The following is a 14,379-nucleotide window of genomic DNA, read 5'->3' as shown; positions in this document are numbered from 1 at the left end:
GGCTGTTTTCAGCAGTCTAAAATGGTGACCATGCACATACTGTGTGGCTGTTTTCAGCAGACTAAAATGGTGACCATGCTACACCATAAGCTTATGCTTAAGGTCTTTTGGGATTCCCAAGGAGTACCGCTAACCCACTTTCAGAAGCATGATGTAAATGGCAATGCCACATTAAAGTAAAATTTTATTGAAGCTTCAGGATACAATGCACAGCACACATCCAGGCCTATGACAAGAGGAGTATTGCTCCTGCATGACAATGCAAGAACTCACACAGCTATAGGAACTCTGGAGAGAATTCAAGAACTTCAGTAGGAACTCCTTCAGCAACCACCTTACAGTCCTAACCTGGCTCCAAATGACTTTCACTTGGCCTGTTGAAACAACACCATTGTGGCAAAAAATTTGCTGATTGATAATCACGATGGTAGAAAATGAGGTGTGGGGCTGGCTGGCTGACCACAACAGACAAAATAATTTTATGCTGCTGGTTTTGAAGGACGGATAAAGTCCTTCAAATAAGTTTTTTCAATATTCATATTTCACTTATTTTATTTTTTATGACCATTTGTGACTTACTGACTTTCCCTTACATAATTATATATATTCATGAACATTTGGACTATTTTAATAAAACACTGTGTCAATTTCAGAAATGTGTGGGTGTGCATGTGTGTGTGTGTGGGTGGGTGTGAAAATAACTGGCCTTGGAGAATACTTACAGTTTCTATATTAGGAACAAAGAAAAGAAGTGCATCTTCATCAAATGTTTTAAAGCTGAGTGAAACAACATATTCATATTTATTGTATCTTCTAATCTGTTGTAATTTTGCATATCCATCTCCTTTGAATCGGTAAACAGAAAAATCTAGTTCTTCTGTTGCCCTGAAATTAATGAGGAAATACTTTTAAATAATATGTAAGTGTGCTTCTTAATAAGATATGAATATTACATATTTAAATTGTGCCATTTAATCCATCTACACTATCTACGAATAACTGTCCGGAACACTCCTCTTATTTGAAGTTATGGAACATTCCAAGTTTGTTAATAACATAAAAACTGGTGTACAGATAGTAGGAAGCGGTATTTCATCATAGCAGTTGAACACAGGTGGTATGGCAATATGATGTGAACTCAATGACTTCAAGAGAGGTGTCACCATGAGGTGTCACATTAGTGGCATGTCCATATATGCCACTGCCGTTCAAGTTCCAACTGGAGCATCTAAAATCAACAGTTGGTGATGCAATCAACAAATGGAGACATTCTGTAATCACAAGTGCCGGAAAATACCAGGGTGGCAGCCAAAAATGACTGACAGGGACAGGAGGATGTTAAAACACTTTTTAACATTGTAGCTGGTTTTGGCACGCAAAAACTGCTACAATCGGCACAGGCATCTGTGAGGAGTTCCAGAGCACCAGTAACACCATGGTGAGAACGAACATTGTATGAAATGAACTCCATTTACTGGGTTTCCACAGAAGAGCAGCAACACACAAGCCGAACATCATAACAAAAATAAGGTGGCTTGTCTGGCCTGGTGCAAAGAGTGTGTAAATTGGACAACTGACCAGTGGAAAATGGTATTCTGGAGCAATAAATCAAGGTTCACCTGTTTCCAGTCTGATGGCAGGGTGTGGGTGTGGAGGCAGCCTGGCAAACGCTTGTTACTACAGTGTGTTTTATGCACAGTCAAGTTTGGTGTGGGACCACTGGTCATCATCCATGGTTCTATGAAAAGACAGCTCAGTACTTTGATATTCTGGATAATCAGGTGCTACCTACACTGTGGAGTTTTTATGGAACAGACCAGTGTTACTATCAAGATGACAATGCCCCATGCCACAAAGCTGCATCTGTTATGGAATAGTACGAAGAGATGGTTATTAAACGAATGTCCTGGCTCATGCAGAATCCTAACTTCAACCCCATCGAACACCTGTGGGATGAACTGGAGTGGCGATTGAGGTCCAGAGCAGCACGTCCTTGATCTGCTGCTGAACTCAGTGCTGCTTTGATAGAGGAATGGAGACAAATTCCACCTGATGTCTGCAGCACATTGGTGGAAAGCTTCCCTCAAGGAGTGCAGGAGGTGATCAAAGCCAAAGGTGGACATACCCAATATTAGGGTTTGCCTGCTGGTATCAATTGTAAGCTAAAGTGTCCAGACAATTATTGGTAGATAGCGTACATGTAATTTTTTATGCATACACTTCAAAATATGTAAAATGATTCATTCTCTTCAGAGGACGAGTGGGTGGGGTGGTGAAACCTTCATGAAGCATGCATGACTCATGTATATAAGCTAGTGAGGGGTTTGTACCAGAATCATTACAGAAGAGAGGTGGGAGACAAGAGGCCAAATCAGGAAGCTGTACAAGAGAAGTGGTGGTGCACATTTTTTGTTTGAAAGTGATAGGTGAGTGGAATAACCTGATGCTGATATAAATGTCTGAGGATTTGTAGTAAGCTTTTTACTTTGTCAGAAAGTTAATTATAATTGATAAGAATTTATATTATTGTTTTAATTCTTTACCTAAAGCATAAGCCAACAAAAGTTCAGATGTGAAGTAACTTCATGACTAGGCTGCTTGTATACAGAGTCAGCCAGCCTGGTTGACTGAGTAATTAGCATATCTGCTCTTCAGCCAAAAGGCTGCAGGTTTGAATCATGCTGTGGGTATGGATGCTTGTGATTGTCTTTCACCTTCATACATTCATTCATACAGGTGTATAAACAGTCTCCCAAGATTTAATGGGTCACCATGGGAGAAGTAGTCCCAACCCTCCCACAATGATAGCGGTATTTACCCAACAGTGGAGAATATATAGGCTGGGAAAAAATAAAATAAATAAATAAATAAATATATATATACATACACAGAGGCTGTTGATTTCAAATCAAATTGCTTCAGCATCACATAATGCGCCACACACACACACACCCTTTGGGATATATTTCCATGCATTAAAACTGGTTTGTGCAACTAACCAGACTAGTTTTAACCTTTACTAGGGGTCTCATCAGTGGGAACTAGTGAAGAAGATACTTCATTTGCAAAATTTTGTTTGTTAATTCTTAGTTAAAGGATTCTTGTTGAGAATAATAACCTTTCTGAGAACAACAAAAACAAACTTGTTACTACTATTTCCTATCCAGAGTATCTCAGCAAATGGTCTAGCTCCCACTTATGAGCTGGACTTCAACTGGTTTTTACAAAGCATAGTAATGGTACACAAAACTTCAAGGTGACATCTCCTGGCTATCTAATATACAGGGTGTTCGGGATAAATTTGACAGTTTCGTAAGGAAAAAGAAAATCTTCTTTGTATCTATTAAATTTAATGAATTGACAAAAAAACATTACAGGCAGAGTTAATTACAATACTATCAACAAGATTTACTCAAAATAACCACCATTAGCATCGATCACAGCTTCAATTCTGCTTCGGAACCTCGAACAAGCTGATGCTACAGTCTCCCTGGGAAGGGCCGCAAAAACTGTTTTAATTTTATCCATTAACTGGGCTTTTGTATTACTGGAAGTGCGATTGGTGTCTTTTTCAACTGCGCCCCATACAAAATAATCCATGGGGTTAAGGTCTGGGGAGTTTGGAGGCCAAACATTTGGACTGGTGAAGTCGTAGAAATTTTCAGACAACCATTTTTGACTTTTCCCAGAGGTGTGGCAAGGGGCCGAATCCTGCTGCCATACATACGGCCTACCATTGGCTACCCTTGTTATCCAGGGCTTGACTACAGTTAGCAACTCCACGAACAAAGCCCGAATTCCAATGCCAGGGTTCTTCAACACCTGTTCCTGCAGATTTGCGAGGAATTCTGCTGTACGAACGCAATCAGATCGTCTGCTAGGGATCTTTCTTCTTGCTACATCCTCGTAGTCACCATTGCAAGTCTCTAGTTCATGCCTGATTGTTTTTACTGTATTCAGGGAGCATTGGGCAGCAGTCGTAATATCCTTATTTTGATGGCGGGCACGAATCATCATGATACAAGTTATTCTCTTCCATGATTCAGGTGGGTTCCAGCTATCCATCCTTTCTGACATCTTGTATATGAATGAAGAAGGGTCCAAACTTTTAAATGAAGAGAAGTGTGTGTTAATACATGTAACTTACGGAAAAATATAATTAATTATAAATATGTCAAATTTATCCCGAACACCCTGTATCTTCCTTTGGCTTGGTAAGTTTTCATTTTTATTGTGATGTGAAAGTCACCTCTTCTCTGACTGTACAACTTTTGCCAGTTGTACAGTCAGAGAAGAGGTGTCTCGAGTGTTTTGTAGGCCTCCGACTATGATAATGACAAGAATTTTACTCCTCAGGTTGCTTAATCATTGCACATTGACTTCTGCTTTCATTCCCTTTCAAAGAAACAGAGCAGAAAGATAACTAGCTTCCTATTCATTCCCTCTTTCCACTATCTTTACCATTGTTGGCTCTTCTGAGCAAGATTTAAATTCATGCTACCTCCTTCTCACTGCTAACGTAAATATCCCTTTAGTGTCTTTGCTCACACTAAATTTCCTTCAGTGCAGGATTTTGCTGGCATTCCTCTAGTGGGGGTTTCATTCCATTCCTTCTTTATTCTTGCTCTGTTCCTTCAGTGCAAAATTTCTCTGCACTGCTAATACTATGCTTTGCTATAATACACAGTTTCACGCTTTACTGCCATCACTTAAAGATGTTGTAAATAGCAGGGAATTCCCTTAGCTCACAACATGATCCTTTGTGGTTGTCATTAGAGGCTCTTATTAGAGATGGTTCCTATATCCTCGATTAGTAAGAGCCTTATGAATAGAAATCCGCAGTTGCAACTGAAACTAGTATCCGAAGCATTAAAGAAGGCAGCCGGAGAAGAAAATATTTTTTTTTTCATCCCCTTATTATGTCTTTGCTTCATGCTTGAAGAGAAGACAGCAGGTCCTGTACTAGGTATATATATAAAGTTCCCTGTTCAGAAAGGTAGATCTGCCACTATCTGCATAAACGAACACAAAAAATACATCTACAATCATGACTATGATCAGTCTGGTCTTGCAGACCAAGCATTGGATACTACTCATAGGACTAACTGGGAAAAAAACAACAACATAAGTCTTCACAGCAAATTTAGAAAAGAAAGACAACTTTCAAAATCTGCAGCTGCTTTCAGAAATCAGCCAATTTGAATTAATGTGGAATACAAGAAACTACTCAAAATATGGGAAACATTAATCATTACTAATTTACAACCAACACCTCCTACAGATGCCCACAGACGATGCCCTAATTAGATAGATCTTGATTCTCATATTCATATTACATACATAACATCTCCAAGGAGTCCACCTACACTATAAGTCTCTGTCTCAACTACCAATCCACCAACTACAATGAACCACAACTACCATTATCATCTACACCAGGGGTTGGCAGCCTGCAGGCTGCATGCGGCGCATAAAAGGTTGACCATACTTACATGGCAAGTGTCCCGTATGTTGAATTATTTAAATAATACATTTTGTAATATGAATAATAAATTAAAAATAATTTTATACTTATACTTCTTGACACTTGCAGCCTGATTATTAAAAATAAAAGTTGAATGTGGCCTGCGAGTCTGAAAAGGTTGACGACCCCTGATCTACACCAACACCATCTACCGCCCATCATCACCACTAGTATTTTCACAGACAATCAAAACATCCATGCCCACGGTGGAATTTGAACCAGCAGCCCTTTGGTTAAAGCTGACCGCTCGGCCAATTTAGTGTGTTGCCTTTTGTGTGTGTGTGTTACAAGTATTAATTTGTACTCCCTGAAGATGTTTCTGTGACTGAAATAAATAATGGTAGAATTAAAATCATTTTTAATCCATTCTCAGTGCTGTTCATACTCTATTAACCACCTTACCGGCCATTATGGATGAAATACGCATCCTAAAACACTTCGTATCTATCATATATTTCAATGTAATATCAATGGTATTACAATTTAATATTATTATTATTATTAAACAAGACCTCATGGAGTCAAAGACTCATCTAGGAGGTCCTTTTATCTCACACACATCTCATCATACCGTGTCTTAAACACATTCAAACTCCTTGCAGACACCACACTCTCAGGCAAGGCATTCCAATCACTCACAACTTTGCACGAAAAAAACCTGCCTCTCACTCCCCTACTCACACCCTCTTTATAGAGTTTCCAGGGATGACCTCTGGTTCTCCCCTGATCTCCCACTATTCTCTGTAGAACTTCTCCACCATTGATCCTATTACAACCCCTTACCAACTTGTAGGTCTCTATCATATCTCCCCTCTTCCTTCTCTCCACTAGACTCTGCAAATTACATCTTTTCAATCTTTGCTCATACTCGACATTCCAGAGGTCAGAAACTACCTTGGTCAGTCGCCTTTGGACCCTTTCCAACATCTCTTCATCCTTCTGAAAACCAGGTGACCAAATCTGGGCACAATAGTCCATGTGTGGCCTAATCAAAGCCTTATATAATGGAACAGAATCTCCCTACTTCTACATGTGAGTGTCCTCCACATCATTCCCAGAAGTCTTTGTGTTGTCTTCACAATTTTGGTGATGTGTCCCCAAAATTTCAGATCCTTATCCACTATCACCCCCAGATCTCTTATTTCCTCTACTTCCAACAATATATTCTCACCAAGCATAAATTCTGCATCCCATCTCTGTTTTCCAAATTTTAAAACCTTACATTTTGTAACATTGAACTCACATCCCCATTTGCTTGCCCAATCACTCAATTTATTCAAGTCTTCTTGCAAGGCCACAACATCTTTACTACCCTTTATGGTTCGTCCCAACTTTGCATCATCTGCAAACAACTGAATATCTCCACCCAAATCTTCACCAATATCATTAATATACAAGTTAAACAGTAATGGCCCTAAAACAGACCCCTGAGGCACTCCACTAGTGACTTTCCCTTTCCTTGATATTGCACCCCCATACACAACTTGTTGATACCTATCAGATAGCCAGTCTCCAATCCAATGCACCAAACTAATATCCAACCCCATCTGCTCTAGTTTGACTGTCAGCTTATCATGAGGTACTCTATCAAAAGCCTTTCCGAAATCCAAGTATATTACTGTGTATTCTTCTCCTCTGTCCAAGGAAGCAGTCACTTTATCTAAGTAAATAGATTGCTAAAACATGACCTCCCTTTAGCAAATCCATGCTGTCCGTCAAAGATAATACCATTGTTGACAACCCAGTTCTGAATCCTAGTTCTCACAAGCTTCTCCAACAACTTAACCACAACACCTGACACACAGATAGGCCTATAATTTGATGCTTGAGTTGGATCACCGCCTTTATGAAGTGGACAATCTTGCCCTCCTTCCACGCCTTAGGAACTTGACCGAGTGCAAGACTCGTATTAAAAAATATGTCAAGGCAGGTGTCAACTCTCTGGCACATTCCTTCAGAATATGCGGTGATATATTATCAAGTCCCACAGCCTTATTTACATCTAGTTTACTCAACTCCCCAAACACCTCTTGCTCACTTACAGTCAGTCTCTCCTCCCCATCATCAACTGCTCTTAATCTCTCCATGAAGTCATATTCACAAGATTGAAAGATCTTTATGAACTGTTCATTAAGTATCTCCAACACACATTCTTCAACAGCTGTCTTTATACCATTTCCTCCAATCAATGTCATCCTTCCATAATCATTCTTTCTTTTGCTGGCTACATATTGAAAGAATTTCCTAGGATTCTTTTTGGCTTCATTAGCTAACTGCTGTTCATACCTCTCTTTAGCTACTCTCACCAACCAAGTCACCCTCCTTGCCTGGTCTTTGTAGACCTCATGAAATTGGTTACTTCCACTTCTCTTATGCTGCTTCCACAATGCCATTTTTCTCTGTATTGCATACTTAATCTCTTTATTCATCCATCTCACACCTACCTTATTAAATCTTCTCACCCATGGTATACATTTGGACATTGCATCTACTAAATAGTTTTTGAAAATCTCCCAAGCTGCATTGATCTCTTTTCCAGCTAACTCCTCATTCCATGCTACACCTGCAAGCTGTCTCCTGAGCTCTTCATAATCACTCCCCTTGTAGTTCCACATATACCCTTTTTTCACAGAAGTTATTGCACTGCTGGCAACCACCCAGGTAATCACCTCATGGTCACTTTCACCAATTGGTGGATAATTTGACACCTCATTGATAATTACATCCTCCGATGAGATGACCAAATCCAAGAACCTTAATCCTCATGTGCCCTCTGTTACATACTGTCTGAGGTAGTTATCCCTCAAAAACTCTCAAGAAACTCATTTTCTTTACTTCCAGTTGCTATCTCTTCATTCCAGTCTATATTGCCATAATTAAAATCACCCATAATCATCACCCTTTTCTTATTTGCTTGGCTTATTTGACTATACATTTCACTATCACCACCATCCACGTTACCAGGTCTATAACAACATCCCACCAAGTATTTGATTCTATTCACCTCTATCTCACACCATACTGCCTCAAAACCACTGGCCCTATTTCCCTCTTGCATCTCTACCTTGTATGGACATAACTCTTTCTCTATCATCAATAGCACTCCCTCTCCCTTTTTACCCCTCCTATCCTCATGAAACACATCATACCTTTCCATCTCTATTCCTATCAGGATGTCGTCCTCATCTAACCACGTCTCACTTATTCCGACAATCTCTGGGTGCACAGACGCAATTAGTGCAACCATTTCATCCGCCTTGTTTCTTATACTTCTAGTGTTGGTATACAAACACAACAACTCATTTCTGGATCTACAGCTAGTTCCACTGATACCACTCACTCGATGTGATCTCTCCATGCTGGACTGTGGCCATTTCCCTTTCTGCTTCTTCATTTTAGAACCCTTTGCAATTCCATCTGTTTCCTCTTGATCCCTGGTCATTCCATTACTTTCCTGCCAACACATGCTCTCACCTTCTCTTGGAGCATCCACCTTTCTCACGCTGTGTACCCCTGTCCACCCTGAGCCTCCCCGTTTCCCTGCTTCTCTTGCACACTTATTGTCTCATTTTCTATACTCATACCACTCACTTGCCCATTCATTTCCACTTCTTCAATCTCTCCTGTCTTACTCTCCTGCTCTTCCACATCACTCCCCTCTCGATCTGATTCATTCTCTCTATTCACTTCTCTACTTTCCAGCAGCAGTCTCTCCAAGCGACTCACACCATAACCACTCAAATGCAGTCCATCGCTCCCATACAGCTCACTTCGTCCCTCAAACTCATTCCACACATTAACAAACTGTACTCCCATCTCCTCACACATTTCAGCCAGAATATCATTCATAATCCTTGCTCTCCACCTCATTTCACCACAATCATACCTAGGCAACACACTGACCACTCTTCCTGTCACATTATTCTCTTTTATCTTTCCAAGCAGCCTCCTGACATTCATTTTGACATGCTCTTTGTTCTCTCTCAAATAATTTGTACCAATTAATACAATTAACTCTTTTGCTTGCTCCCGCCTCATATTCAATGCCTCAATCACTCTACTCATTTTACCGCCTGGAAAACATACCTTGTGCATTTTATCCTCTAGCACACCTTTAATAATGGAGTCGCCATACAATGCCACTCGCTCATCTTTCGTTAACTCTTTCATGCCATCATGATTTATTTTAATAGTTTTGACCTGAATTCTCTTAATTTCATTTTGCATCCATTTCATTTATTGCTTCATCCAATCCAATTCACCTTCCGAACCTCGCAACACATTCTCTCTATCATGAAATCTTTCTAACTTTCTAACTCTCACTTTCCCTCTCATTCATCATTCTTTGTTTCCGTACTTTCGGTCCAACATACGTCCAACTTTCACTATCATTCTTCTCACTTTTACTGTCATTCATCTTTCTTTGGTTCAGTACTTTCGTTCCAACATGTGTCCAACTTTCGCCATCATTCATTCTTTTTTCGCTATCATTTATTCTTTCGATTTTTTTTTACTTGCGATTTCTGCATCACGCCATTTCTACTTTCATTCGTTCTCTCACTTTCGTTTCTTTCCGCCTCACTTTCGTCCCTTTTAACATCCGTTACAGTTGTCAAATCGCTCTTTTTCTTTTTTCCTGATTTTTTAACATTTTTTCGCCTGTCTTTCCCACCATCCTTCTCTTTCAAACGTGCACTCGCGACACAATCGGTACTAGCACTTTCTGTCATCAATTTCATATCTGCATTCATCAGTTCCTCGTTCAGGTCACACTTCACACACACCCTTCTTCCATCCGCACTAAACATCCACAAATCATTTATGTAATCGATGTAATTGAATACATATAACAGACCCCACATTTAACGAAACGACTGAAATCTAAATTAAAATCATGGGATGACAATGCCGCCGCCATTTTTTTTTCTCTGCAGGTTACTAGGTCTAATAATAACGATTTCGTAATTCAGTTTAGGCAAGAAAAAACCCCCACACTAATAATATCGATAGCGTACAACGTTTACAGCCGCTCTTACTTAAACAATTACGCATATATACTTAATTATTCCTAGTAAAACTTATCTGAATCAGGAGCTCTTCAAATCGCGTCTGCAGCACTTGGCCCACTAGCACCCTCTCTGGGTGCTAGTGGGCCAAGCGCTGCACTTCGCATGCATGGTAACTTGGATGTATATATATATACATCCTGGCCAGTAGCATGGTTAAACCTCCAACACAATGTCCTCCCGACAACTTGGTAGGTAAGAACTAGCAAAAGTGCAGAATGGACAGAATGAGCAGAAATTGAGTGATCAGGCCAAGAAAAATCCTAGAGAGTTTTATTGACATGCAGGAAACAGAAGAAAGAATGATTATGGGAGGATGATATTAATGGCTAATTTCTTGGCTAAATGATAATTAGGGCTGTTGATTCCTTCAACTATCGGTCGTAGTGGTATGTTTGTTTTGTGTATTTTTGGTAGGCCATAAATTCTGGGAGCATGGGCATAGTGCAGTAATAGTTTTTTAGTTGTTTCTTCATGCCACATGGTCACCAATTTGAAATTAGCGGCCACACTCAAGAGTTGGTAGCTGACTCCTCCTCCTACATTAAAAATACACAACACTTCTTAAACAAAATTAGAAACAATGCACTCAATGATGAAGATTTATTAGTCAGCTGTGACATTACTGTCCTTTTCACTAATCTCCCTATCAATGATATTTATCTTCTCTTACAGAACATATTCCTGCCTGACATCATGGACCTCCTTACTCATGTACTCTGCTCCAGGTATTTCATATGGCAAAATAATTTTTACCTACAAAAAAGAAGGTGTGGCCATGGGCTCACCACTTTCCCCCAATAGCTAACTTTTACATGGAAGAGACTTTGAGCAAATAGCTCTACATTCAGCCAGCCTAAAGGCCAAAGCCTGGCCCAGATATGTTAATGATATTTTTGCCATTTGGTCCCATGGCAGCGAAACATTAAATGCATTCCTAAGTCACCTGAACAAACAACACAAACATATCCAATTCATCATCGAAATTGAAAACAACAACTCTCTTCCTTTTTTTAGACGCGCACTCGTCACACGTCTCCTCTCAGGCTGTCTCTCGTTCACAGTCTTCCGCAAACCTACACGCACACACAGGCCAAGACATACATAAAAAATCATACCACCATCCAACACAAAAACTAGGAGTTATCAACACCCTCAAACGCAGAGCCCTAACAATTTGCTCCAACGAACAAGCTCTGAACCATGAATTTTTAAATCATTAACCAACATTTATAAAAAATAGTTACAATAAAAAAACAGTTCACAAGATCCTTCATAAAAATGCCACTTGAAACAAATAAGATTACAAGAATGCCATAGCCATACACTACATTAGGGTCATTTCAGAAAAAAATAGATAGAAAACTACTTAAATATAACATTAAGACTACCTTTAAATCCCAAACAAAATTAAAAAAAAAAATACTTAGCTCTTCGCAAGATTCTATACCTGGCCCACCCAGGAGTTTACAAAATTCAATGTACTTGTAACCTACCTTATATAGGAAAAACAGGATGCACCATCCTAATCAGAAAAGATGAACACAAACAACACATTAAAATACCTCCACTATGGTAAAACAGGCCTATCAGACCACACACTCCAAGCATACCACAGAATTGACTGGAAAGGCACCAAGTCCTTATACTTCACCAAAACCTGGTTTGAAAGAAAATTCAAAGAAGTTTGTGAAATACTGAAACATTATCCAAACCTAAACAAAAATGATGGATTAATCATTCCAAGAATGTGGAGGACCTACCTGCAACTCATATAACAACAAGAACAAGTCCAAATAGAAGAAAATCTCAACATGAGAGGACTTTAGAAATGTTTATTGTATTTCCATTTATATTTTATTTTTATTAAACATTTTTTTATATTTATTTATTTTATTTTATTTTATTTATGCCATTTTATTTTTACTTATTTATTTCCACAAGAGATCAGGCTAGGTTAAATGATTAACAAGCATTTAGATTCATCTTACTTTTGTATAGTGCAGTGTCATGTAGCTTGTATCTTATATGCATTTTTTCCTGATGATGACCTCAATACAGAGGTCAAAACATCGAATGTTACTTTCCTAATTTTAACCCATGTGTTGTGTCTCCATAAATTCTTCACTATGAATGCTGACCACTGTGTAACATTAAAAGAAAGAATATTTTGAATGTTGTCAACAGATCATCTACTCTGTCACTGATGATATTCTTTTAACAATGAAAAATATACTGGAGTTAATAAATTCTAATTTTCTGTACATGTGTCAGCTGTTATAAAAATATAATACCTCATAGATTATATTATCTCAAACTAATATGCCATATTGAAGAAATAGAAACTAGTCTATTGCTTGACACCTAAATTCTTCCACTAATTACGCATTGGCAATGTCTTTTAGTTTATAGACTCCTGGAAAACTTTTTTTGATAGCTAGCCTTTCATTAAACACATAATTCAAAGTATCTGTCAGTTGCTTAGCATGCTCTCTTAAAAATGTGGTGAAATGGAATCCTGTCACACTGCTTTACTGAATCCATATTCAAAATATGGATGAGCAAGGATTATAAATGATATGCTGGTTGAAATGTGTGAGGAGATGGGAGTGCAGTTTGTTAATGTGTGGAATGAGTTTGAGGGATGAAGTGAGCTGTATGGGAGCGATGGGCTGCATTTGAGTGGTTATGGTAGGAGTCGCCTGGAGAGACTGCTGCTGCAAGGTAGAAAAGTGAGTATTTAGAATGATGAGATAGCAATGAGTGAGAGAGAATGAATCAGATCATGCGGGAAATGATGTGGAAGAGCAGGAGAGTAAGACAGGAGAGACTGAAGAGGTGGTTATGAATGAGGAAATGAGTGGTATGAGTATAGAAAATGAGAGAATGGGTGTGCAAGAGAAGCAGGGAAACGGGGAGGCTCAGGGTGGATAGGGGTACACAGTGTGAGAAAGGTGGATGCTTCGAGAGGAGGTGAGAACATGTGTAGAGAGGAAAGGAATGGGATGACCTGGGATCAAGAGGAAATAGTTGGAATTGAAAAGGGTTTTAAAATGAATAAACAGAAAGGAAAATGGCCTCAGTTGAGCATGGAGAGATCACATCGAGTGGTTGGTATCAGTGGAACTAGCTGTAGATCCAGAAATTAGCTGTTGTGTTTGTATACAAATGCTAGAAGTATAAAAAACAAGGCAGATGAAATGAGTGCATTAAATGCGTCTGTTCACCCAAAGATTGTCGGAATAAGTGACACATGATTGGAAGAGAACGACATCCTGACAGGCATAGAGATGGAATGGTATGATCTGTTTAGTGAGGATAGAAGAGGTAAAAAGGGAGGAGCAGTGCTATTGATGATAAAGAAAGAGTTATGTCCATACAAAATAGAGATGCGAGAGGGAAATAGTGCCAGTGGTTTTGAGACAGTATAGTGTGAGATAGAGGTCAATGGAATCAAATATTTGGTTGGATGTTGTCATCATAGACTAGGTAATGTGGATGGTGGGGTGGTGATAATGAAATGTATAATCAAATTAGCCAAGCAAATAAGAAAAGGGTGATCATTATGGGCGATTTTAATTATGGCAATATAGACAAGAATGATGAGATAGCAACTGGAAGTAAAGAAAATGAGTTTCTTGACTTTTTGAGGAATAACTACCTCAGACAGTATGTAACAGAAGACATGCGAGGATTGAGGGTCTTGGATTTGGTCATCTCATCAGAGGATGTAATTATAAATGAGGTGTCAAATCATTCACCAATTGGTGAGAGTGACCATGAGGTGAT

The 14,379-nt window shown here is 39.1% G+C and overlaps 1 protein-coding gene across 1 annotated transcript in view; it reads right to left on the bottom strand.

Annotated features, from left to right (window-relative positions):
• Positions 1–14,379, bottom strand: part of LOC150095284 (laminin subunit alpha-1-like) — a 1,249,242-nt gene that overhangs the window by 288,630 nt on the left and 946,233 nt on the right. Inside the window, exon 52 of the mRNA XM_090410638.1 lies at positions 723–885. Coding sequence (XP_090266764.1) covers positions 723–885 — 163 coding nt within the window. The remainder of the gene's footprint in view (positions 1–722; positions 886–14,379) is intronic.

The sequence above is a fragment of the Typopeltis vanoorti genome, chromosome 20, assembly GCF_054136105.1.
Source record: "Typopeltis vanoorti isolate ZY-2024b chromosome 20, IOZ_Tvanoo_1.0, whole genome shotgun sequence".
NCBI classification, from domain to species: Eukaryota; Metazoa; Arthropoda; class Arachnida; order Uropygi; family Thelyphonidae; genus Typopeltis; species Typopeltis vanoorti.
This window is presented reverse-complemented; position numbering and strand designations above follow the sequence as displayed.